Source organism: Carcharodon carcharias, chromosome 15, assembly GCF_017639515.1.
Source record: "Carcharodon carcharias isolate sCarCar2 chromosome 15, sCarCar2.pri, whole genome shotgun sequence".
NCBI classification, from domain to species: Eukaryota; Metazoa; Chordata; class Chondrichthyes; order Lamniformes; family Lamnidae; genus Carcharodon; species Carcharodon carcharias.
This window is the reverse complement of record NC_054481.1, coordinates 88,204,202-88,231,843: the sequence shown is the minus strand read 5'-3', so window position 1 is coordinate 88,231,843 and position 27,642 is coordinate 88,204,202. Positions and strand designations below refer to the sequence as shown.

At 43.3% G+C, this 27,642-nt stretch overlaps 1 protein-coding gene across 1 annotated transcript; it reads right to left on the bottom strand.

Moving 5' to 3' along the window:
* Positions 1-27,642, bottom strand: ldlrad2 (low density lipoprotein receptor class A domain containing 2). Its single transcript, XM_041206955.1, has 6 exons — positions 27,513-27,642; positions 26,947-27,087; positions 20,842-21,348; positions 6,161-6,310; positions 3,183-3,344; positions 1-248 (listed from the first exon to the last, which is right to left on the bottom strand). The coding sequence occupies exons 1-6, from the start codon at positions 27,640-27,642 to the stop codon at positions 1-3; spliced, it is 1,338 nt and encodes a 445-aa protein (XP_041062889.1).

The window sequence follows — 27,642 nt, the reverse complement described above, 5'->3', positions numbered from 1 at the left end:
TTACACAGGTACAGGGATTGTGCTTTGCGGTGTGACCTTGGCCAGTCGACTGTTGTCCGTCCGACAGCAGCTGTGAGTGCAGAGCTGACAGGCCGCACAGAAGGAGTTGCAGCACGGGAGGAACCTACAGACACTGAGCCTCCAAACCAACCAGCCTGGTGACCAACAACACCAGAACAGCAGGATCACCCCAGCAATGACTCCCAGGATGACGTAGAGGGTGAGCAGTGAAACGTACGACTTGGTGTCTGCAAGGAAGAAAGACAAGTACAAGTTGCATCAAAGATTCAACAGGTTTAGGATCAATTTACCTTTTAATCAACCAGAAACACATCTATTACAATAATTTATTTGCAGGGCAGATCTCCAGCAATGACACTGACTGAGTTTGTAGGGTTAACAGAAGAACTCCTCATGAACATGAGGCTGAAGTGGTGAGGGAGTAAGTGTGTTATGTGCTAACAGGAGCCTGATCCGTGATGCTGGAAATTCTGGACTTCTCCCACCCCAGGAAGTATAGCCCAGTACACTCCCCCTCTCCCTTGACACTAGACCAATCAGCCCACTGAACATGGAAAGGGATGGGGCAATCAGATTTTAAAAACTTGTCGTTCTTAAGGGGAATTCACACCACTTACCAACCCTGGACACTGCCTGTTGAGACCCCCATCTACTCTTATAGAGACCAAAGTACCCCATCTCAGGGTGGGGTTATTGCAACAATAGCTCTCTGACCCGGTTCAGGATTGGGAACCCCCAGTTTAGGGAATTCCTGCTGCAGGTTCCAACCATGACTTGCTATTTGAGGATGTGGATGGAGAAAGGTAGGAGTACATGGATGATAGAGTGAGAATATAGAATCTTAGAATCTTGAATAGTACAGCCCTGAAGAACGGAATGTGTCCAGTTCTTTCAAAGAGGAATCCAGGTAGTCTCACTCCCCTGCTCTTTCCCTAAATCCCTGCAATTTCTGCCTTCAAACAGTTATCTAATTACTTTCTGAAGGCTAGCATCCTCTTAAGCAGTGTATTCCAAATCCTAACTACTAGGATTTGGAACAGCCCCAGCTTCTCCAGTCTATCCCCATAACTGGGATCTCTCACTCTGGAACCATTCTGACAAGGTCGGTATGGGTGCTGAAAGGATGTTCCCCCTTGTGCGAGAGACCAGAACCAGGGGACACGGGGTCTCCTATTTAAGGCAGAGAGGGCAGAATTTTTTTTCTCTCAGAGGATCGTGAATCTGTGGAATTCTCTTTCCCCAGAGAGTGTTAGAGGCAAGGTCATTGAATATTTTTGAGGCAGAAGTAGATAGATTCTTGACTAACAAAGGAATCAAAGCGTATAAGGGGTTTGCAGGATAGTGGCAACGAGGCCACAATCATCTCAGCCATGATCTTATTAAATGGCACAGCAGGCTCGAGGGGGTGATTGGCCTACTCCTGCTCATAATTCATATGTTCTGGTAAATCTCTTCTTTACCCTCTCGAAAGCCTTAATGTCCTTCCTAAAGAGTGGTGCCTAAAATCAGATACAATTGTTCAGCCGGGGCTGAACTAGCGTTTTATATAGATTTAGCATAACTTTTCTGCCTGCTCTAATCTATGCATCTATTAATAGAGCCCCTAATCCAATGTGTTTTGCTAACTGCTTTGTTCACCTGTCCTCTCAATAGCAAAGATTTGTACACAAACATCCCCAGATCTTCCTTTTCTTACGCTTCCTTTAAAATTACACCATTTATGTATTGGTTTGCCTCATTCATCCTACCAAAATGTTTCTCCTTACACTTTTCTGTGTTGAATTTCATCTACCACGAGTCTGCTTGTTCCACCAGTCTGTTTACTTCCTCTTGAAGTTTATTATCTTCATCACTGTTTCCTACATTTCAAAGTTTTGTGTCATCTGCAAACTTCCAAATTGTGCCCTGTACTCCCAAGTTCAAGTTCGTCATAGTCAGTTACTAATGTATGTTGAAAACAGCAGTGGTCCTAGTACGGAAACTTGGGGAACCTCACTGGATACCTCTCTCCAGTCTGCAAAACAGCCAGTCACCACTACCCTGTCTTCTATCCTTTCACTAATTTTGTTCCATGCTGCGACTGCTCTTTTATCCCATGGGCTTCAATTTTTCCAACAAACGCCTTTTGAAAGTAATAGACACAACATCAACTCCACTGTTAGAGAGCAGCAGAATATGGAGGGGAGAGGGAGTACATGGATGGGTGAAGAAATACATGTGAGGAAGTACTTGGAGAAGTGACGGAGCAGTGAAGTACCAGTGATGTAGCACATCAGTTGCAAGCCACAACGAGTTTATGAAGTATCTGGGGAAGATGGCAAATAACAGTATAAACATACCAATTATGAAAGTTTGAAATGAAGCAACTGAAATACGTCTGGTTTTAGCCTAAGATTAAAAAAATGGCTGCAAAATGGACTTATTCCCAAATATACAATAATTTTCCAACCACAGAATATTCATGAAAAGTAAAAGTATATGTACTTGCATTTATTTCAATTTAGTACAGTGTATTCACTGCTCACAAAATAGTTTCCTCAAAGTAGATTGACCACTTTGCAGACCATCTTTGCTCAGTGTGTGTGATCCTGAGCTTCCAATCACCTGTCATTGTAATTCTCAATCCCAGTTGCACTCTAACCTTTCTGTCCTTGCCACCCTAATGAAGCTGAACTAAGCTCAAGGAGCAGCATCTCATCTTTCGATTGGGCATTTTGCAGCCTTCTGGACTCAATATTTGTTCTCCCCAACCCCTTTCTCTGCTTCTGTACATGCTTAAAACCTTTCCATTTCTAACTTTTTCCATCTCTAACGGACCTAAAACGATAACTCTTTTTTTCTCCACAGATGCTGCCTGATCTGCTGTAGTTTTAAGTTTAATTGTTGAGCCCCATTGCTTGGAGCAAATAGAGCAGCATTTGGATTGGGTGTGGGGTGACACTGCCAGGCACATGAGGTAGGTGGGTACAAATGGGGTGTGTTGCCCCACTGATTCAACTAACTCTGGGCAGGGTTCAGTGTCGGACACCATCGGGCATGATGCCAGCATATTTGACGAGATTGGAAGCCACGGCATTTAGGGTCAAGGTGCTTTCATTCTGAGGCAACAAACTTTAATGAGCTCTGTGAACTACACTAAAAGTAAAGGGAAAATTGTTAACCTGTAACAGAGCCCGGATAAAGGACGCTGGCTGGTAGAAGGTGATGACGTCTATTTGGCGTTTGACAAAGAGCAGTGAGGTTGACAGAAGGCGACAGTGAATTGTTAGGCTCCATGGTGCTTGAGCTGGCCTTACCAACAGTTGCTGAGTTGAAGAAATTATCTACAGAAGAAGAAGATTACAGTGGGTAACAGAAGCTAAAATAAGCATTTATGTAATTAAAAGTCTTTCAAATGTATAACACCTAGAATTATAGTCACAGTAACACCACAGCATCACATATCCATCATGCAAAACATTGTGATTGATAACTTAGATAAATGCTTAATTGAATCAAATAACTTATCAACTTATTGTAAATTAATAAATTAGTGATGAATAAGTAACTGGCAGATCAATCAAATTTCCTAACTGTTTCAAAGCTACCAGTCGTGAACCAGTAAGTACCACAAAACTGACCAATCAAATTGCACAAGAAATGGTTGCTTTGATCTCAAGGTCATCGCAAAGCACTTAGCAGCCAGTGAAATGCTTTTGAAATGTAGTCACTGTTAAAATGCAGGAAACATGGCAGCCAATTTGCACACGGCAAACTCCCTCAAACAGCAACACAAAAATGGCTACCTGTTTTAGGCAATTAAAATTACCCACTCTGTTTCAGTGATGTTGGGTGAAGGATGAGTATTGGCTAGGGCATTGGGAATCTCTGCTCTTCAAAATGGAGCCATGGAATCTTTTGTATTCACCTGAGCGGACAGACAGGGCCTCAATTTAAAATCCCATGCACACAAACACCTTAGGCACGGTCTAAATGCAATCCCACTCTGAAATATCAGCCTGCATTATGTGCTTTTCCTGTCCCCAGACAGGCGTGTGTTTGGATGTGAAATATGACGGGTGGGTAGCTCGCTGCCTTCCCGGCCACCTCTCAATCCAGTCCCTGTGATATGGGGGTGCGGGTATGATGCCTACTAGCCTGCCTGCTCTTAGGCCTATTGAGGCCCTTAAGGGCCAATTCATGTCCACTTAAGGACCTCAATCCATTTCCACTGCCATAATACCTTGGGCAGTGGAAGCTAGGTGAGAGTGGAAAGGCTTTTTTTTTAACCAAAATTGACGAAAGGGTGGGAAGGAAGGGGTTACATCCTTTGGGGTATGCCCTATACACCATGGGGACAACCACCCCCCAAACCCCCCATGACTGTAACCTTGTATTGGATTGTATAGAATAATAATTACCTATAATTTCATTGTAAATACAATATGCTGTTCTTAAACATAAAATTTATGTACCTAAATTTTCCCTCAGCAAAAGTTTTATATACATAAATCAACCTTTCACCTGCCCATCCCTCTCTCTCTCCGTAGACCATATATTGGAATGATCAACACTGTTGGACCAAATGGAATATATATGGTAAACGTTGTTTTTCTAATAAAGACATTAAGGAAACAAAGTATGTGAGTGGTGGAGAACCTCTGGATTGGGTTTGAAATTAAAATACTTTTGAAATTGAAGGTGACAAGTTTGATATAATGAAAATGCTCTTTCAGACAAATGGATTTGGCAAACAAAAAGCAGAAATATTCTTCCTGAAAATCAAACTAATAACTTTCCACTGGAAAAACCTACTAGCCACATTATTAATTAAGCACATTTCAAAACATTCAACAATTGATAAAATTTTTACTTTTCAAGTTATGGAAACAACGATAAATATTATGATGGTTTTATGGAGCATAAATCCTGTGAATCGAATGAGGGAAGTGGAGCCAAAATTTGAAACTTAGGAACGATACGGTTTATCCAACTTCGAATGGATTGTGGGATGACAAATTTTGGGGCCAATTTGTTTAAAAACTGCAAGTACTGAAAATCAGCCTTAAAAATATCACCCATGCAGCAACCATTTCTACTACAGCAATGCGTAAAGTTCAGTGTCTGAAAAAAGTTCTGGAGCAGGATGCAACACTTTACATGATAACAACAGACAAGGCAGCCTGATTTATTCACCCAGAGCAATCTAAACATTTACCCATCCAATTCGAAAATTCACATTTATGCCTTCTTAAATTGCACGACAGTCCAACTATTGCAAGACAAACTGTCAATCAGAATATGACCAATTATATCTCCTATTTAATATCCAGCCCATAGAGCAGAGGCAACAAATTAACAACTTTAACACTGAGTATAACTGGTATAGGTTTAGCACCTCTGAGTGAATGTGTGTGAATTAGTGCCAAATGGGGAGGTTAGTGTTAGCCCAATCGTATTAGGAATGGGTGAAGATGCAACAAGCTAATTTACCGTATATACTCATGTAACAGTCAATTTCATGATTTTTGGCCTAAAAAATCGTATTTTTTTCGAATGCTTCTTATCAAAGTTGATCCTACTTTTTCAGGGAGCAGAGCCCAAAAATTAATCTCTACAACTGCATCAAAAACCACAATTTGTTACTCAATAAAAAAGTTACACTTACCACATTTCCTCAACGTCCTAGTTGTCAATTAAGACAGGACAAATGTAGATTGATTCTGATTTTTGAGGGGGTGGGAGGAGTAGAAACTGATAGATCAGAGGATCAGAGGACAGTGCACATGGGAACAAGATATAGGGACCAATGTCCACAGCAAACTTTAAAGAATTGAATGTCCAAGCCTTGTGTCCTCAATCGTTGCCCTCAGCCTTCTCAGGGAGTGGATGGGACGCTCAAGTCTTGCCAATAGGGAGGATAGAGGACACCTCTATCCTATCAATCCAGGTTAACCCCCTGCATCATTTAGTCCCACATGCATTTTCAAAAAGGTAGCAAGAGTAGAGTTAAATCGGAAATGTTTCTGATTCCTGAAATATTATAGATTTAATGCACCACAGGCCCAATGGGGAAAATGGTCTCCTTCTGTGCTATCTTGATTCTAATCCCAATTTATGCCACTGTGAGTTCTGTTCAATGTAAATACTCTGGTCTTACCTTTGCATTTTCCTGGAAGAAGTCCGGTCTCATCACTGCCATCTCCACAGTTATCAATACTTTCTGAATCACAGACCAGACTCTTGGGAATGCACTTCCCATTTTGACATTGAAAGTATGGCTCATCACTGCACGTTGAAGATTTGAAACCTATGATTAAAGAGTTGAAAGCTTCAGGTTCCCTATTTCCATTATTATTTCTACTTCCGTTATTCCAGTGTAACAGTGATGATATTGTCTTTAGTATCCAGCCCATGACATTGCCCAAGATCAGTTAATGAATATCATTTTTTTTCACAAACAATGTGGTGGCTAGTTAGAATGAGACTCAGAAACTCAATACATGGCAGCAACATCTACGGGGTAGAGCTCACAGGCATATTATTACAGGCAACTGTTTATATGCAGGATTTTAATTCTAATATTTACATAGACAGTTTCAGTGTTAAGTATTTATTTATTTTTATTCGTTCATGGCATGTAGGCATCGCTGGCTAGGCCAGCATTTATTGCCCATTCCTAATTGCCCTTGAGGAGGTGGTGGTGAGCTGCCTTCTTGAACCGTGGCAGTCCATGTGGTGTAGGTACACCCACAGTGCTGTTGGGGAAGGAGTTCCAGGACTTTGACCCAGTGACAGTGAAGCAACGGCGACATATTTTCAAGTCAGGATGGTGAATGGCTTGGAGGGGAACTTCCAGGTGGTGGCATTCCCATCTGTCCGCTGCCCTTGTCCTTCTAGATGGTAGCAGTCGTGAGTTTTGAAGGTGCTGTCTAAGGAGCCTTGGTGGGTGTATATAAAAGTGTGACCATAATTCATGACAACAGGAGGTTGCACAGGAAATGCATACAGCACAAAAACATTAGCTAACATCCAGGTATCTCACAGACCTGATTCAGCAGTGTCAAAATGAATGATGTGTGACTTGAAAATATATCACCGTTCCTTCACTGTTACGGGGTTAAAATCCTGGAACTCCCTCCCTAACAGCACTGTGGGTGTACCTACACCACATGGACTGCAGCGGTTCAAGAAGGCAGCTCATCACTGTCTTCTCAAGGGCAACAAGGGATGGGCAAAAAATGCTGACCTAGCCAGCAACGTCCACATCCCATAAAGAATTTTAAAAATTGTAATTGGTAATTTAGTGTTGCTATTGATATTCCATTTTGATGCAGGAACAAAAAGGACCCTTTCTTTAATTGTTCAGTTAATGCAGTTTCTACCACACAAATGACTCTTCATATTCAAGGGAGCTATTTAATTAGATGCTAGCAAATGTTCATACACTAGCCGTTGGAACATGTTACTTGGATAAGTCACAATAAGGGAATCCTTTGTGGACACTGGATGGAGAAATGGCTTTACATGCAGACAGCATAATAATAAACATAAACCTTTATACAGGCTACAATGTACGTGAGAATAAAACTGAGCTAGGAGCATGAATAGGAGGATGAATCTTTGGTTAAACAACTTTGCATTTGGACCACAGGCATAGGGATTTTGGACTGTAACTCTACATAACTATTATCTGTTAATGCTGGACCACTACCATCCAATATTTGACCTGCTGCTGCCTGACTGACTTATCCAGTACAGACCCACCCCATACACACCAATGTCATGCACATCCATCCAAGGCACATTTAAAGAAACAATTTAAATATAACTATCGTGAGTAGAAAATAAACACTTCACTTACACAATTAAACACAACTAATATTATTGTAACATTTTGGGGAATGAATGCAACACATTTCTGTCTCTTTACATACGGTAAATATTTATGTATTTAATTTATTCCTTATTTGTTCAAACTTCTAATACTCATTTATTGAATATATATTGAATCTTGAGTCCACACGTGCAGTTAAACCTGGAAATCCAGAAGACCCTATCGGTGATTCTATGCTTCTTCATAGTGTGTGCTATTGAAAATCCCCCACAGTCTGCAATCAATTATAGATCACTGAACTGATTGAAGCATGCCTGTTTACATTATGGACTGAATTTTAACCTAACAAAATGGGCTTCCTACCCATCCATTTATCACTTTGACCGAGGCTAGAATTTTTTTTTATTCATTCATGGGATGTGGGTGGCACTAGCTAGGCCAACATTTATTGCTCATCCCTAAATGCCCTTCCTAATCAAGTAATCAAGGCTGAGACTTCAAATATGAAAATGAGACTGCAAGCTTCAATGTCATACAGCTTATGAACTTTAACAGCTGTTGGCTGGGTTGCCCCAGCGAAGGCTAGGTGGATTCAGAAGGTAAGTGTCTCCTGGGTCCAGATGCCAGGCTGGAAGGCCTCCATGTTCGGCACTCTCCCAATGACGTTCTGCCAAGACCTCTGATCTTCGCTCTACTATGAGGCCTCTCAAGGCCCTCAACCACACCCCTCCCCACAGGCATCAGCAGGACCAGGAAGAGGAATCATGGGCCCCTGGAGTTTTTTTCTGTTTCTTGACCCCTTATTCCACACCTCCCCCCCCTCCCTACACCTTTAACCCCCTCTCCCCACCTTATATCCTTCTGGTGTCCAGAATTGAGAACCATAACCACAGGGGTGTTAAATTGTTTTCGATAGGTTTAGCAAAACTTCTTGGCTTTTGTACCATATGCCTATATTTATAAAGCCCATCCAAAACTCAGGTTTCAGTGTGACACAGTTTACAACCGCAGCTCCGTTAGACAATTATGCACCACTTGATCGTTCATATTATGTAACCAGCTCCGCATTTTGAACCTAGCCCTATGCAACGTCCGGACGGCAACATCCAAAAGACATGAAGCTCACAAACACTGCAAACAATAATCCCATGTACAAGTGAGAATATCTTGAGCTAAAAGTGACATATTCTATTGGCGCATGACTCCTGCTTTCCATTTCAAGTTTAAAATTGGCAAACCTTCCATTATATTAGCACAAACCAATTCACCTGCAATAATGTGTTATTTCTCTCCACAAAAGCAAGTTTTGTTAACTGAAAAATAATGTTCTGCATTGAGTGATAAATATCTTCTCACTTTAAATTGAATCACACTTATAACCACGCTTGCAGATACCCAGCATGAAGCATCCAACAGGAGAGCAAATTACTGCAGATGCCGAATCTGAAATCTAAACAGAAAATGCTAGAAATACTCAGCTGGCCGGACAGCATCTGTGGAGGGAGAAACAGTCATTGGGCGGAATTTTCCCATTCCACCTGTGGCAGGTGGGAGTGGGGAATCCAGCGGCAGGTAAAAAAGTCAGAAATCCCCCATCGTAAAAACAACATGTAATTCTCCCGATGGTGGATTCATGGTGGATCAGTTATCCCACCGACTAGTGGTGTGAATTCCATTTGCATTCATTAACATGTCATTAATGCCCGTTGGAACAGCTGCTCGCCGGAACCTTGCCACGCCTTCCAATCTTGCGTCACACCGACGAGAAATTACGTCAGCCTCAAACCCGATTGAAAAGAGGTGGCGTGTACAAGTCGGACCTCAGTTCACTGGTAACTTCGAGGTGACTGGAACATACCTGCCATAGCGCCACGCCAGTCTTGTTGCGATGAACACCACACAGCTGGGGCTGTAAGGTTGGTCCGCCCCTGCTCTTTGCCTACCTTGTCCTGAAGAACACCACTGTGCTGTGGTTCTCATGTAGGATCCACTTTCAGAAACACTTCAACCCAGGGTGGGCTGTGAGGCGAGGTTGGGGTGATGAACATGAAGTGGGGTAATGGGGAAGGCTGTGGAATGTCAATCAGGTAGAAGGGCGAACGCGAAGGGGACCTTTCTGGAGTCGCCTTCTAAGCTCTTATTGTGCAGGAATGAACAGGAGACAGTTTAAAAAGAAAGGAGGAAGACCACCTTGCGATGATAGCCACTAAAAGCCAATGGCTTCATTAGCATTGTTAAAGGGCTACTCAGAACTCAGTGACTTCACATCACAGTCGCTGCATCTCAAGTATAACACATAGGAATGTAGAATTTGGGAATGTAGGCAATAGTGAAGGAGGCACAGTTGTATCAAATACGGCATTCCATCAATGAAGTGTTTACCAGATGTGACACACCTACTGGACCAAAAAGGTCATCCACTCATTGACCATGAGCAACTAATTGGTCATTAACGTGCCAAATCAGAGTTTGGAACTCAGAGCTAGGTTGAGTCACTCATCTCAATTAAACTTTAACGTCCCATGCGGGGCTGAAGATGTCACATCTGAGATGCCATCTTGGTTACTTTGATGTGTGTGCTAGTCTCTGAGGGACAAGGCAAGTAGGGCAGGAAAAAACTATGGACCCTTACAGTTTCCAAACGTGTCATCCTCTGAGCTTCACTTTCTTGTCCCCTGAATCATTAATGTCTTCAATGTTTCCTTTCAGAGAGAAGGCAAAAGCAGATATGGATCCAGGGCTCGTTGCTGTTTCTGTCGGGGTCCTAATGCAATGGAGGAGGTGAAGAAGGGAGAGGTGACTCCACGCGCAGCTCCAGTAGGAGGGACATGGTCAAGCAGAGCCAGAGCATGAACAGGAAGGTCAGGATGTGAGACCCAGACAATGGAGATGAATCGCCAAGGGTTTATCGTAGAAGAGTCTCCTATTTACTGATGAGTGAGAGGCAATGTTACGCACCTCTGCGCTTGTCCCGAGCTCTGGTACATCAAATGTGACATATTTTTCGTGAAGACCTGATGCTACATGGAGTTGGAGGGTATCCCCTGCCAGTGGCTTTGAAGGTGACCACTACGCTCAATTTTTTGGCCTCTGGTTCTTTCCAAGGATCAACAGGGACCCTGTGCGGCAACTCTCAGTCCACAACACATCGATGCATAAAGGTGGTCACAGATGCCCTTTACAGGAAAGCCCATCATTATGTCAGGTTTGCTCTGGATGAAGATAGCCAGGCTGCGAGATTCACCAGCTTCACCACAATCTCAGGCTTCCCTAAAGAGCAGGGTGCAATAGACTGCATCCATGTGGCTGTATGGGCTCCATGGCAGCAGGCCCTAATGTTTATAAACCACAAGGGCTATCATTCCATCAATGTACAACTGGTGTGTGATCACCGGAAGCATATACTGCACATTTGTGCATGGTACCCTAGGAGTTGTCATGACTCCTACATCCTGAGTCATTCCCAGATGTCTGACATTGTTGAGAGGCCATTAAGTCTGCAGGGATGGATGCTTGGGGATAAGGGGGACCCAATGAAACGCTGCTGATGACACCGGTGAGTCACCCTCAGAGTCGTTCCGAAGAGAGGTACAACGCTGCTCCCAGCTCCACATGCTACCTTATAGAGCAGGCCATAGGGCTTCTGAAGATGCATTTCAGTTGCTTTGGCCACTCAGGTGGCTCACTCCAATACACTCCCAACAGGGTTTCCCTGATAAAATAAAGGCAAAATACTGCGGATGCTGGAAATCTGAAGCAAAAACAAAAAGTGCTGGAGAAACTCAGCAGCTCTGACAGCATCTGTGGAGAGAAAGACATAATTAATGTTTTGAGTCTGTATGACTCTTCTTCAGAACTAAAGATAAGTAAAAACGTGGTGAAATATATACTGTTTAAGGGGGGATGGGACAGATGAAGCTGGATAGAAGGCCAGAGATAGGTGGAGGCAAAAGAGAGACTGCAAAAGATGTCATAAACAAAAGGTTGAAGGGGTGTTATTGACGGTGATTCTGGCTAAAGGAGGTGTTAATGGTGACATTAAGAGTAGAAAGCAGAATCAGCCAGTGACAGATGGCCCAAGGTGGGGTGGGAGGAGGGGACAGTGTGGGAAAAAAGATCGAAATGGGCTAAAAGATGAGGATAAAACAATGAATAAAAATGGCAATAAATTTTTAAAATAATAATAAAAATAGGTGGGAAAAAAATATATATATAAAAATTTAAAAATAAATATTTGAAAAAAGGGGATCAAAAAGGGGTGAGGATGGAGGAGAAAGTTCATGGTCTGAACTTGTTGCACTCAATGTTAAGTCCATGAGACTATAAAGTGCCTAATCGGAAGATGAGGTGCTGTTCCTCCAGTTTGCGTTGAGCTTCACAGAAACATTGCAGCAGTTCAAGGACGGACATGTGGGCATGAGAGCAAGATGGTGTGTTGAAATGGCAAGCGACAGGAAGGTCTGGGTCATGCTTGCGGACAGACTGAAGGTGTTCCGCATCATCACAGTGTGTTGCGCCCTTCACAATGTGGCAAAGCAAAGAGGTGAAGCCCTGCCAGAAGATGAACTGGAGGAGGATGAGAGCTCATTGGAGGATGACGATTCGGAGGCACAGGACCTCAGGAGGCTGCCGAGGGTTAGTATCACGCCATGGAGGAAGGAAGATGTGGGAGACGTGCCCATGATAAATTAATCACTGACAGGATCCAGGAAGAGTAAAGTTAAGTGAGGGAATATGGCCACATCTCTCCTAGCTTTCAATGCCGTCTTCTTTCAACTCAGGGGATGTCCACCCACTTGTAGTAAGAATGAGTCCCGCATTCACATTTGCATGTTCTGACCTCATGAATCACCAGGCCATGATCTTTACTTGGTCCGTGGGGTCCTGTGAGTGACCTCACTCTGGAAACTGAGAATCCACTTAGGAACAAGAGTGATGAAAGAGAGGACTTGAAGCCTTTGCCGCCATCTAATGATGCAAACACCCTGCAACTGAGATGTGGACACGTCTAGGGATCTCCTCCTCCCGCACATGTCTTTCCTTCTGCCACTACCACTGAAGAGACATGAATGCCGCTAGAATATCAATGCTGATGAGCTGCCTTCACTCAATGGTGTTCCTTGAGGAAGAAGAGTTAGAAACGATTACATCACACACTTCCAATAAAGATTTAAACACATCTCCCTGACATCACACAAGGGGTGTGGAGACTGGTTCAACTGAGTTTGACATCACAGGAATGTGAATCTCACAGTGAGACATTATCACTGAGTGGGAGGAAGGCTAAACCTCGAAATAAAATGATTCCAAAGTACAAAATCACAATGCCTTCAGTTGACAGGAACTTTTACATAACCATCAAATGTATTCACAAAATTGCAATTTATTTACATATCTAGCACACTCATGAAACAACAGAGACATCAATTATTCTTAGCTTTCCTAACTCTAGCGCTACTCCTGGGTGCAGCTCCCACATCTGCAGCAGGGGTGGAGGCAGCCTGCTGACCGCTCTGTCCTGATGTCTGTGATGACCTTGGCGGACGTCCTCTGGTGGCCTGAGGCCTCGAGGGCCTCAGCCTGATAATGGTCACCTGTTCAGGGGTGGAAGTGCCCTCTGAGGCTTGAGAAGCTGCAGTGAATGGGGTCACAGGCAGAGGGGGCGGTGAGCGACTGCATACCCTTGGAGTGCCCTGAGAGGCCCCCGGAGTGTCCAGCTGATGCTTAACCTCCCTGTGGGTGCCCGAGAGTCCTGCCCTGATTCCTGGATGGTGCACCTGGACTGAGGTTGAAGTGCTTTGTCCCCATGTCACCTGATGGTGCCCACCAGGGTGTGTGGCCACAGAGTGCAGGGCCAAGTGCAAATCCAGCAAGGCCTGCTGCACCAAGGTCTCCATGGTGGTCGCTAGCCTTCCCATGGTGTCCGCGAAGCGCTCGCATGTTAGAGCCAAGACAGAAGACAGAACATAGGGGGACTCCTCCATCGTTTGCTCCAGTCTGCTGAGTGACTGTCGAGTCTTTGCCTGATTTTCCACCGCCTGTTGTTGCATCTCCAGCATCAATTTGGCATCCGCTTCCAGAGGCTCAACACCTGACCCGGACCGAGCAGGTGGCTGGTCTCTAGCAGCCCTCCGAGTACCGGAGACCTGGGCTGTCCCTGCCTCCGACTGCTGTGGGGACGTGTCAGTGAGGTGTTCCCCAGAAAGTGAGCCCGAGTCTAATCTACAGCTGTGCCCCACCGACGTGTGTCTCTGAGCTGGTGGAGGGTGTGTGTGAGTGCTGTGACAGTTCTTCCAGAGATTCCTCTTTGAATGTAGTCTGGGGGCTCACACTGGTGGTGCTGGACTGGCTTGGGGGCCTCAATCTGCTGGTGCCTAGAAAATAGAAAATAGAGTTTCAGTTAATGAGCATGAGCTAGATAAGACTGCATGTGACTCACTATGAATGTCAGGATTTGATAAAGTGATGGAGCTGTGGTCCGTACTGGGTTGGTGGGAGAGGCTGATCTCCCCTTTCCCACAGGAGCGATCCCTGTCCTCCCCAGTCAGCTTGACTGCAGCCTCCTCAAACTCAGTGAGGGCAATGACGTCGGCCATCCCTTCCCCCGTCTGCGCTCTCCCTAGCCTGTTGTGTGCCAGCTTGGACCGTATGAAGAAGAAAGAAATGCAGGTGATGAGATGGGATGGAACAGAAGTTGGATGAGCTGCACATCCCCTGTGTGTGGTGAGCCCTCCCCAGAAGGGCCAGAGCATGGAGTGTGAGCAACATAATAGATGGGATGGTGGTGATGTGAAAGTCTCGGTGAGAGAATGAGTGCTGTTATGTGTCCCTGCTAATGGTTGTGTGAGACCCCTGAAGAGAGTCGTTGTTTGATTGCATGATGCCATGGTGAGAGTTTGATATTGGAGGGTTTTGAAGGCTGATTTACCCTGGCAGAGCGGATGAGGTCATTCATCCTCTTCTTGCATTGGAAGGCATTTCTGGTGTGGTTGGCAGCTGCAGTGACCTGCTTCACGACAGCCTCCTAGGCTGGAGAGGTGAGGCTGCTGTGTTTCCTGCAGCCATCCCTGGGATAGAATACTTGCCTGGGCATCTGCAACCCTGGTCAACCCTGGAGGTCCTGATGCATGAAGCGGGTGCTGCCTCCTTCTTCAGGCTCTAGGCCTTCCTCTTCTGGCTGCCACACATCTCTGATGGGCAGGAGAGAGTAGGATTATGTGTTGGACTGGCCTTTAAATGTGGCCTTCAAACTCACCAGCTGATGGCGGGCAGATGAAACAGCTCCCGTCCTGCCAGGTTATTTGGACCAATACGCGCCTTTGCATAATTAATGACCCTCCAAGTGCAGAATCAGGCATGGGTTCCCGCCATTCCAGCCATTGGAGTGGACGCTGCCGAAACGCACTTAGTCTCATTAACGGAAAATTCCGCACACTGTTTCAGATCCACGATCCGCATTCGCTCTGACGAAGGATCACTGACCTCTGCGTTTCTCTCTGCACAGATACTGCCAGACGTGCTCAGCATTTCCAATACTTCTCATTTCTAATGAATAAAAAAAAACCCTTTTTGCCAAAAAAAATCAAAGCAGTAAATTAGCAATTTTAAAAAAGTGATAATTAATAAATATGACCATTAAAAAGTGCCAAACAGCAGAGCTAACTAATAAAACCTTTTTCAACTTTTTGCTTAAGAAGCAGAGCTAGAGAGAGAGAGAGAGAGAGAGACAGGCAGACTAGGCCCAAAGTCTTAGTCACCAAGGAAAGGGGAGGGGAAAAGGGAAGGGGACTGGGACTGGGGCCAAGCTAAGGAGTTGGGTTTAACTAACACCGACCTTGCATTCGCCTCCGGTGATGCACACCCCAAGTTTGTCTCGGCAGAATTCATACGGAAGTGGCAGTAGGAAGCAGTTGCCTTTCAGCCTGGGTTTTCCTCCTCTTCCAGCCCAGCGTGTGGATAGGAGGAGGAGGATTTCTTTTCTTTTTGCTCAGCAATCTGTTTATATTTTCTTCATACCTTAACTTAACTTTCTGAAAGTCATGTTTAATGTTGAGCCAAATCAGATCTCAGGCAGCTGCTGCTGAGTTTCTTGATAAAGGGGTGTGAGAGGCTCACAAGAGTCTGACTGCTCTTTGGAGGCTAGCAAAAGGGGTCATTTTGACTCCAATAGAAACGGGAAATGTTGGAAATGCTCAGCACATCTGGCAGCATTGGCGCAGAGAGAAACAGAGGTCAGTGACCCTTCCTCAGAACTTGTACAGATCATGGAATTGAAGCATTGACTCTGTTTCTCTCTCCACAGATGCTATCTGGCCTGCTGAGTATTTCCGGCATTTTTTGTTTATATTTTAGATTCAGCATCTGCAGCACTTTGCTCTCCTATTATATGCTTCATATATACTTGTATTTGTCAGTGTGGTTAGTTTCAACTTAAAATGAGAAAATATATATCGCTCAATGCAAAGCGTAATTTTTCTGTTAACAAAGCTCACTTGTGTGGATGGAAATGGCAGGTGAATTGTGCTAAGGAAGGTTTTGCCATTTTTAAACTTAGAAGGGAAACCAGGAGACATGCACCAATAGGATGTGTCACTGTTCGTTCAAGATATTCTCATTTGTACATGGGATTATTGTTTGCAGTGCTCATGAGGTTCAAATCTTTTGGATGTTGCTGTCTAGATATTACATTGGGCCTGGCTCAAAGAATGGTTGCATAATATGAGTGACTAAGTTTTGTGTAATTGCATGGCATGGTTGTAAAGTATATCATACTGAAACTTGAGTTTTTAATGGGCTTTATAATTAGAAGCATATGATAAAAGACAAGAAGTTGTGCTAAACCAGTATAAAAGTTTGACCCCACTGTGACAACGGTTCCCAATTCTGGACACTCAAAGAACGTGAGAGGGTGGATTAAGGGACCCAGGAAGTTGAGAAGCACCAGGGCCCATGATTTATCCCCCTGGCCTTAGGAACTGTAAAGTGTTGGGACTTCCAACTTTTAACTCTCAATCAAGTCCATGTGTATCCAAGACTTAAATCCTGTTCCCACATGTGGGGAGGATTTCTCCCATTTGTCTTCTGGTAAGCGATCTTCTTTTTTCTCAAGTCTTAAATCTCTCTTCATTACAAACTTCCTTGTCTCATTTATCTTAATATTTGCCTATGAACATTTGGCTATACTTTTTGAAGTGTAGTCATTGTTGTAACGCTAATTTGTGCTCAGAAAATTCCCATAAACAGCAATGTGATAAATTTTTTTGTCACATTGATTGAGGGATAAATATTGGCCAGAACACCAGAGATAATTCCCTTTTTCTTTGAAATAGTACCGTGGGATCTTGTACATCTACCCAAGCTGGCCGATGGGCCTCAGTTTAACATTTCATCTGAAAGGCGGAGTCACACTTTCTACACCCCATCCAATTTTGTCTCCATTGTCTTATCACCGGAAAGAATGTAGAAACTGTTCAGATATTGGCAGTGGGAACTTAGGAAATGTTTGCTGAGCTGGCAAAACTTCCAAACGTGATCAATAATAATTATAAGATCATAGAATCATACGGCAGAGAAGGAGGTAATTCAGACCATTGTGTCTGTGCCAGCTCTTTGAAAGAGTTAGCTGATTAATCTCACTCCCCTGTTCTTTCTCCCATAGCTCTGCAATTTCTACTTGTTGAATCAGGCTTACAAATTAACAACTGTATAGTCTTCAAAGACTAGAACTGGGAACAATGGAGACATGCACTATGCAACTTTCTTGAAATTACAGCAAATACCTCTTTCAAACGCCACAGCCGCATGTTAAGGGAGATTAATTACATGGAACTTAAATGTTATTTGGGTCTTTAACTCTAAGGTGTTTCCCAATAAGGACTACAAAAGAAGTTGATCCAATAAGCTCTGTAATCAGGGGTATAGTGCTTGGTAAATGCAGATATACAGCACATGCCCATTAAATTTCAACACTTCCCCTGCCATCTTAGTTTCAACCCTGCACCATCACTGCTGCAGGAGCAAACTTATTTTTCCAGTAACTTGAAGAAAGATATTTTGTCTTTGAGTGAGCACGTAAAATGAGCGATATCTGATCAGCCAGCTGTTATACATCTCTCTCCATTTCATTTACATCGCCTGCAAAGGAAACAAAACTTGGGTGAGGTGTGTAACAAGCAGTAAAATCAAATATTACCTATATTACACAATTGCCCAATGTCAAAATGATTCCCATTGAATCCAACTAACAATGTAAGGCTGCAGATGAATATTCATATATCTAATATTCTCTCTCCACCTGGACCCCTCCCTCTGGATTCTTACCTGCTCTTGATCTTTTCATTGAGAACTGTTGGCGTGACATCAGTCGTCTCAATTTCTCTCCTCCTCCCACCCACTCTAACCTGTCTCTTTCTGAACTTGCCGCAATCAGTTCTCTCAGGTCCAACCCTGAATTTGTCATCAAACCTGCTGACAAGGGTGATACTGTTGTTTTCTGGCGCACTGATCTCTACCTCGCAGAGGCTGAGCGTCAACTCGCAGACACCTCCTCCTACCTCCCCTGGACCATGACCCCACCACTGAACATCAAGCCATTGTTTCCAGGACTGTCACTGACCTCATCTCCTCTGGAGATCTTCCCTCCACAGCTACCAACCTCATAGTCTCCCAACCTCGGACCGCCCACTTTTACCTCCTACCCAAAATCCACAAACTGGACTGTCCCGGCAGACCGATTGTGTCAGCCTGTTCCTATCCCACGGAACTCATTTCTTGCTATCTTGACTCCATTCTCTCTCCCCTTATCCAGTCTCCTCCCACCTACATCTGCGATTCCCCTGATTCCCCACACATCATATCAACAATTTCCAGTTCCCTGGCCCCAACCGCCTCCTCTTCACCATGGACGTCCAATTTCTTTACACCTCCATCCCCCTCCGGGATGGTCTGAGGGCTCTCTGCTTCTTCCTTGAACAGAGGCCTGAACAATCTGCATCCAACACCACTCCTCTGTCTGGCTGAACTTGTTCTTTCACTGAACAATTTCTCCTTAAACTCATCTCACTTCCTCCAAATAAAAGGTGTGGCTATAAGTACCCACATGGGCCCCAGTTATGCCTGTCTCTTCATGGGATTTGTGGAACATTCCTTGTTTCAGTCCTACTCAGGCCCCCTCCCACAATTCTTTCTCCGGTACATCAATAACTGCTTCGGTGCCACCTCGTCTGGACCTGGAAAAATTTATTAATTTTGCTTCCAATTTCCACCCCTCCATCATTTTCACATGGTCCATCACTGACACTTCCCTTCCCTTCCTTGACCTCTCTGTCTCAATTTCTGGTAATAGACGGTCCACCAATATTCATTACAAGCCCACCAACCCCCACAGCTACCTTGACTACAGCTCCTCAGACCCTGCTTCCTGTAAGGGCTCCATCCCATTCTCTCAGTTCCTTCACCTCTGTCACATCTGTTCCGATGATGGCACTTTCCAAAACAGTTCTTCTGACATGTCTTCCTTCTTCCTTAACCGAGGTTTTCCACCCACGGTGGTTGATAGGACCGTCAACCGTATCCGGCCCATCTCCCATGCATCCACCCTCACACCTTCCTCTCCCTCCCATAACCATGATAGGGTCCCCCTTGTCCTCACTTATCACCCCACCATGCCAATTCCAGCATGATGCCACCACCAAACACATCTTCCCTTCACCCCCACTGTTAGCATTCCATAAGGACCATTCCCTCATGGACACCCTGGTCCACTCCTCCATCAGCCCCTACACCTCAACCCCCTCCCATGGCACCTTCCCACCCAACCGCAGAAGGTGCAATACCTGCCCCTTTACTTCCCCTCTCCTCACCGTCCAAGGGCCCAAACACTCCTTTCAAGTGAAGCAGCATTTCACTTGCACTTCCCTCAATTTAGTCTACTGCATTCGCTGCTCCCAATGCAGTCTCCTCTACATTGGAGAGACCAAACGCAGACTGGATGACCGCTTTGCGGAACACCTTCGGTCTGTCTGCAAGCATGACCCAGACCTCCCTGTCACTTGCCATTTCAACACTCCACCCTGCTCTCATGCCCGCATGTCCGTCCTTGACCTGCTGCAATGTTCCAGTGAAGCTCAACGCAAACTGGAGGAACAGCAACTCATCTTCCGATTAGGCACTTTACAGCCTTCTGGACTTAACATTGAGTTCAACAACTTCAGATCATGAACTCTCTCCCCCATCCTCACCCCCTTTTTAATACCCTTTTTTCTAATAATTATTATATATTTTTTATTTATATTTTTTTCTTTACCCACCTATTTCTATTATTATTTTTAAAATGTATTTCCATCCATTGTTTTATCTCCACCTTTTAGCCTATTTCAATCCCTTCCCCCACCCCACCCCCACTAGAGCTATCTGTCACTTGCTCATCCTGCTTCCTACCCTTAATGTCACCATTAGCACATCCTTTAGCTAATATCACCACCATCAACACCCCTTTGACTTTTTGTTTGTGACATCTTTGGCAATCTCTCCTTTGCCTCCATCTATCACTGGCCCTCCATCCAGCTCCACCTGTCCCACCCCCCTTTTAACAGCTTATATTTCACCATATTTCTATTTCTCTTTAATTCTGATGAAGTCTTACAGACTCGAAACGTTAACTCTGTCTTCCTCTCCACAGATGCTGTCAGACCTGCTGAGTTTTTCCAGCAATTTTTGTTGTTGTAACAATGTAAGGCACCTGGATTAACAATCACAGATCATCACAACTCATCCCTCACCTTGTGAATGTATTTCTAACAATATTCAATATGGCCAATCATAAATGGCCTCAGTAATTTCTTTCGGACATCAGCACTTATTGGAAGTGAATAAAAATGGACAGTACAAACACACAAAAGATGTTAGTATTACCACTGTTTTTTTAAAGGTGGTTCTGGTAATAGTATTCCCTCTTTAAGGTGAAATATAATTTTTTAATCCAATTAACAAAAGCTATCTTTTACCTGGTCGAAAGGATGTGAAATCTCCAACAAAGTCCACTCTGGGTTGTTGACCTCTGGTGACCAGTCTCAATGTAAGATAGTTCCCAGTTGATAAAATTGGTTTGGGGATACTCTTCCCACATAAAAGGGAGCCAATAGGTGGTGAATTTCTATTCTTCCCATCATAAAATTGTACATATGATCCAGCTTTGCATGTGTTAGTAATCTCTTCTCCTAGTGCTTTTTGCCCAGGTCTGGTGGTCTCTAGTAGGGACAGAGGTCCTGTTGCATTGCGCTGCAGTAGTTGAAGTGCTGTGGTGGGCTGAAGGATAGAAGACTCTCGCAGCAGACTGTATACCAAGAAGAATCTAAACTGGAACTGAACTTTGTCCTTCGGGGAAGTAGCCTGCATTGTAAACTCACAGTCAGTCCCGACTGTGACAAGATAATCCTTCTGAGATTCTTGATGGGAGTTAATAATTATTCCATCAGCCTTGATGGTCTGTCCACAGAAATCCACCAGACTGACTTGGAGCAATAAAAAAAACAGTTGTATTACTTGTTGTATATACTTGGTCACAATATCTCAGCAAATCTAAGAAAAAAAAAATTTTTGAAAAATATTTTATTCTGTAAACTTGACCCTCTCAATCTTTCTATGATTAAGAGTATAAAGTGAATGTAATGTGTGATAATAACATTTAATATGGTTTGCCTTTTATTGAGCAAGTCATTAGAAATGGAGCTGATGTATCAGAAAGGGTGGCTTCTCATCCTGAATTTAAAAGTTGCATTTAAGAATGCTTGTTTGATGTTATAGTTTAGGAATGCTCTGATCTGACCCCTGTAAAATTTTCCTGGAATTGATATAGAGTGCATCTTGAGGCACAAAACTGAAAATATTTTTTATATCCCAACACCGTGCTCCCTTAAGCATGATATTTGCCCCTTGTGAATATTTCAAATGATCGACCATTATGTATCCTGCCTTTAGACATAATTATTCAATGTTAACAAGATGCAAAAGTATAAAATAAAGAGAAGAAACATGGAAGTACAGAGAGTGTCTTGATTGTAAGGAAATGAATGTCTGGAAACACTCCTTGGAATTCTCATAAATCACCTGAATTTATATGAATAACTTTTATTGAGATTACTATAAATTGAAGTTACTTTCTTTAACAATGAACACAATCTGCTCCATCTTGTATTCTAGGGGGCATACAGTAGTAAAGTAAGAAAATGAGACCTTTATTAGGGTTCTATGGGCATCTTAATGAAAGAGATGCCAGAGCTTAGATCTATCATTGTCCTCTCTCTCACACCACACAACCCAAGGATGACATGGAGAACACAGAGATTTATTGTGCTTCTCAGCATTTATTAGTGAGGTTTCCAGGGGCTGATGGAAGTCTGGTTAGGACATTTAGAAGAATGTTTAAAGTTAATTTGCTTTGTTCATTCCTCAAGTCCATTGTTAGCGGTTTCTCTGAGCCTGTTTGCCTGACACTTTGACAATCGCATTTGAAAACATTGTTTTGAAAGGATTATTTTAAAAATGCCTTTGATAATGGATGCCTTTGTTTGGCACACTGATTAGGTTACATCCTCCAAAGAACATGGTGCTTGGGAGCAATGTACATGTGAATTATGGTGAGTGCACCATAGTAAAAATTCCATGAGGTAGCAAACGGTAATATGACAAATTTTGTTCCAAGATCTCAGCTCTAATACCTACAGATTTCAGATAAATAAGGCAGTAGTTATGCTGCATACCAGTTTGAAACCACTAGCTGCAGCTGGTGCTTTCTACATGGAAGCATGCGAGTTATACCGTAATCTCCCAATGGTTGTACATCTATATTTGCAGTGCATTGAAAGAACTCTATGCACTTGTGTAGCCATGCATCGATAGAGGCCTATGTTCTGTCGGAAAATCTTTAAATGGTTTGAGAATGGGGTTTTGAGCCCTTATACTCTTAGTACACTGGGAATAACATGATTTCTGTTAACAAAATACTGAGAGCATCGCTGGAACCCAGTTTGATAACGTACTGGAACAGTAGGGCCAATTAGGGTCAAAAATGGAGATCTCCTTTTGGAGGCTGAAACACTAAATGACTATTTTGCATTGATCTTTGCTGGAGAAGAAAATGCTGTCAATCTGCAGTGAATTTCTATGATTCTGTAACAGAAGGAGATAGTCGTGATATTGGATAAGATAAGAATACGTAAAGAGAAGGTACTAAAAAAGTAGAAAAGTCACATGGACCAGATAGGATACATCCTAAATTGATAAGGATAGTGAGGATGCACTGGTGGAGGCTCTGGCCACAAACTTCCAATCCTCCTTAGCTATAGAAATAGCGCAAGAGGACTGGAGAATTGCAAGTGTTCCAACTCTGTTCAAAAAGGGGAGAGGGATAAACCCAATAATTACAGTCAGACTAATGTGGGTAGTGCGGAAGCTTTTAGAGACAATAATCTGAAACACAATTAATTGGCACTTGGAAAAGGATGGACCAATGAATGAAAGTCAGCATCGATTTGGCAGAGGCGAATTATGTTTGACCAACTTGATTGAGTTCTTTGATGTAGTAATGGAATAATTAAGGATTATCGGAAATCGCAAAGGTAAAAGAAACCATAATGGGAGTTATGTACAGGCCTCCGAACAGTAGCCAGGATGTGGGGCACAAGATACACCAGGAAATAGAAAAGGCGTGTAAGAAAGGCAAGGTTACAGTGATCATGGGGGATTTCAATATGCAGGTAGACTGGGAAAATCAGGTTGGTAGTGGATCCCAAGAAAAGGAATTTGTGGAATGTCTACGAGATAGCTTTTTGGAGCAGCTTGTGGTGGAGCCCACTAGGGAGCAGGCAATTCTAGATTTAGTGATGTGTAATGAGGCAGATTTGATAAGAAAGCTTAAGGTGAAGGAACCCTTAGGAGGAAGTGACCATAATATGATAGAATTTACCCTGCAATTTGAGAGGAAAAAGCTGGAATCAGATGTAACGGTATTACAGTTGAATAAAAGCAACAACAGAGGCTTGAGGGAGGAGCTGGCCAGAATTGACTGGGAGATGAACCTAGCAGGAAAGACAGTGGAACAGCAATGGCAGGAGTTTCTGGGAGTAATTTGGGAGACACAGCAAAAATTCATCCCTAGGAAAAAGAAGCATACTAAAGGGAGGACGAGGCAACCATGGCTGACAAGGGAAGTCAGGGACAGCATAAAAGCTAAAGGGAAAGCATTCAATGCGGCGAAGAGCAGTGGGAAACCAGGGGATTGGGAAGTCTACAAAGACCAACAGAAGACAAATAAAAAAGAAATAAGGAGGGAGAAGATTAAATATGAGGGTAAACTAGCCAGTAATATAAAAGAAGATTGCAAGAGTTTTTTTTAAATATATAAAGGGTAAGAGAGAGACAAAAGTGGACATTGGGCCACTGGAAAATGACGTTGGAGAAGTAGTAGTGGGGAACAAAGAAATGGCGGAGAAACTGAATAGGTACTTTGCGTCAGTCTTCATGGTGGAAGACACGAGTAATATCCCCAAAGTTCAAGAAAGTCGGGGGGCAGAGGTGAGTATGGTGGCCATTACCAAGGACAAGGTGCTAGGAAAACTGAAAGGTCTGAAGGTGGATAAATCACCTGGACCAGATAGATTACACCCCAGAGTTCTGAAAGAGATAGCTGATGAGATGGTGGAGGCATTAGTGGTGATCTTTCAGGAATCAATCGAGTCAGGGAGGGTTCCAGGGGACTGGAAAATCGTTAATGTAACCCCCCTATTTAAGAAGGGAGTGAGGCAAAAGACGGGAAATTACAGGCCGATTAGCCTGACCTCGGTTGTTGGTAAGATTTTGAGTCCATTATTAAGGATGAGATTTCAGAATACTTGGAAGTGCATGGTAAAATAGGGCAAAGTCAGCATGGTTTCATCAAGGGGAGAACATGCCTGATGAATCTGTTAGAATTCTTTGAGGAGGTAACGAGCAGGTTAGACAAAGGAGAGCCAATGGATGTTATCTACTTGGACTTCCAGAAGGCCCTTGACAAGGTGCCGCACAGGAGGCAGCTCAGTAAGATAAGAGCCCATGATGTTAGAGGCAAGGTACTAGCATGGATAGAAGATTGGCTGTCTGGCAGGAGGCAGAGAGTGGGGATAAGGGGGTCCTTCTCAGGATGGCGGCTGGTGACTAGTGGAGTTCCGCAAGGGTCAATGTTGCACTTTATACATTAATGATCTAGATGTAGGAACTGAGGGCATTCTGGCTAAGTTTGCAGATGATACAAAGATAGGTGGAGGGACAGGTAATATTGAGGAGGCGGGGCGGCTGCAGAAGCATTTGGACAGGTTAGGAGAATGGGCAAAGAAGTGGCAGATGGAATACAACGTGGGGAAGTGTGAGGTCATGCGCTTTGGTAGGAAGAATAGAGGCATAGACTATTTTCTAAATGGGGAGAGAATTCAGAAATCCAGAGTGCAAAGGGACTTGGGAGTCCTAGTCCAGGATTCTCTTAAGGTTAACTTGCAGGTTGAGTCGGTAGTTAGGAAGGCAAATTCAATGTTGGCATTTATTTCGAGAGTACTAGAATATAAAAGCAGGGATGTGCTGCTGAAGCTTTATAAGGCTCTGGTCAGACAACATTTAGAATATTGTGAGCAATTTTGGGCCCCGTATCTCAGGAAGGATGTGCTGGCCCTCGAGAGGGTCCAGAGGAAGTTCACGAGAATGATCCCAGGAATGAAAGGCCTAACATATGAGGAATGTTTGAGGACTCTGGGTCTATACTCGATGGAGTTTAGAAGGATGAGGGGGGATCTGATTGAAATTTACAGAATACTGAAAGGCCTGGATAGAGTGGACGTGGGGAAGATGTTTTCATTAGTAGGAGAGACTAGGACCCTAGGGCACAGCCTCAGAGTAAAGGGAAGACCTTTTAGAACAGAGATGAGGAGAAACCTCTTTAGACAGAGAGTGGTGAATCTATGGAATTCATTGCCACAGAAGGCTGTGGAGGCCAGGTCATTGAGTGTATTTAAGACCAAGATAGATAGGTTCTTGATTGGTAAGGGGATCAAAGGTTACAGGGATAAGGCGGGAGAATGGGGTTGATAAACTTATCAGCCATGATTGAATGGCGGAGCAGACTCAATGGGCTGAATGGCCTAATTTCTGCTCCTATGTTTTATGGTCTTATAGTCTTTATGGAGAAATTCACATTTTGATTCCAAATATGACTCTTCTTTGAAACTCTTTCCTAAGAAGAGTCATGTTGGACTCAAAACATTTACTCCGTTTCTCTCTCCACAGCTGCTACCAGCCCTGCTAAGTTTTTCCAGCACTTTCTGTTTTTATGGCTTTTTTCTTACTTTGTTATTGACATCGGGCTTAAGCAAACTAAACCTTGTCCTAGGAGTGTGTTTAAACACTAACGCGTAAGATAAGCAAACTGTTTTAGGCTGCAGGGTTATTCTTTAAAAGAACAGAAAATTGACTACCCCTATGGTGAAGAGAAACATGAAAATTACAGCCTAGCTTGTCACCCAGCAAACATCTGCAAAAACCCCAACACAATCTGTATAGTTCTTTCTACAGCACCACTCTATGCTGGGTGATATTGGTGGTATTAGCATTTGTTTGCTTCCATTTTTACTCTGAAATATTTCAAATTCTTTTGACAAAAATTGTGGACCATTATCTGACACCCAACATATCTGGTGATCCATAAATTGCAAAACAACTTCTCAAAACGTCAATAGTTTTGGCACTTGTGGTTTGTGCATAGATGCAACACTTGTCCATTTGCATCTAAAACCAAGGTTTCTCTTCCACTTCTGAAACTTGTTCCCATGGTGTTTGACTATGTAATGAAAGAAACCTTGGTTGGATCATTTCTCATTCTGAGACACACTTCACAACTTTTCACCAACTCTTCAATATCTCTGTCTACCTTTGGATACCAAAATAGCTTCTTGCTGCTGTTTTCACATGGATTATCCCTGTGTGCTCTTGATGAAGTTCCTCTAACAATCGCTCTCTAAACCTTGGCGGAATAATGACTATTAAACCACAAAGGAGACAGCCTTAATCTACCCTCAGTTCATTTCTACATGTGAAATTCTCCTGCAATTTCTCATCATCACGCTCTTTAGGCCCGCCAGTTATGACATAATTGAGCACTTTACTGAGCACCACATCCTTTCGAGTTTCATCACTAATTTCTCTGGCAGCCATTGGAATGTCATTTGTGTCTGTAAAGTAATTCACAGGTAACTCAGCAGTTAGAAATAAATCAGTCTTCACAGGAAATCCTGAAAGAACATCTGCATTTACATGATCTGCTAACTTATGATATTTGATATTATACTGATGGCTAATCTTATAATTTGATCCTCCTTACTCAAAGACTACTTTGTGCTCTCTTAGCATTTCCTCAATGTCAGACATATTCTTACAGTAAATAACTCAGCCAAGTTTAAATATATTTTCTTAAGCCAATTCTTTCCCATCAAGGAGATTTTGTTCTCTCCAATTACTACTAATGGCAAGTTACAGGATACATCATCATATTCCACCCTGACAATAACTCCATCTAATGCTGGAACACTGTAATTAGCATAACTAGTCAGTTTTACACCTGTTTTGCATAAATGAATATGACTTAGGGATATCTTACACTCTTCTTCAGAGATAACAGACTTGGCTGCAGCTGTATCAATGATGAAAATGAGCTGGGAAGCTCTGACTTTCATTTCTACTGTGAACAAAGGAATTTTATCTTCAGCCCTGTTACTCTCTTCTTCCAT

Excerpts from the sequence above, each read along its gene's own strand:
- ldlrad2 (XM_041206955.1), bottom strand. The coding sequence starts at position 27,642 with ATGGAAGAAGAGAGTAACAGGGCTGAAGATAAAATTCCTTTGTTCACA. Across the intron at positions 21,349-26,946 it reads ATTGCAGGAGAATTTCACAT|TCAGTCTGGTGGATTTCTGT; the intron begins GTAGAAATGAAC and ends TATTGCTCCAAG. Across the intron at positions 3,345-6,160 it reads TCTTCCAGGAAAATGCAAAG|ATAATTTCTTCAACTCAGCA; the intron begins GTAAGACCAGAG and ends CTTCTTCTGTAG.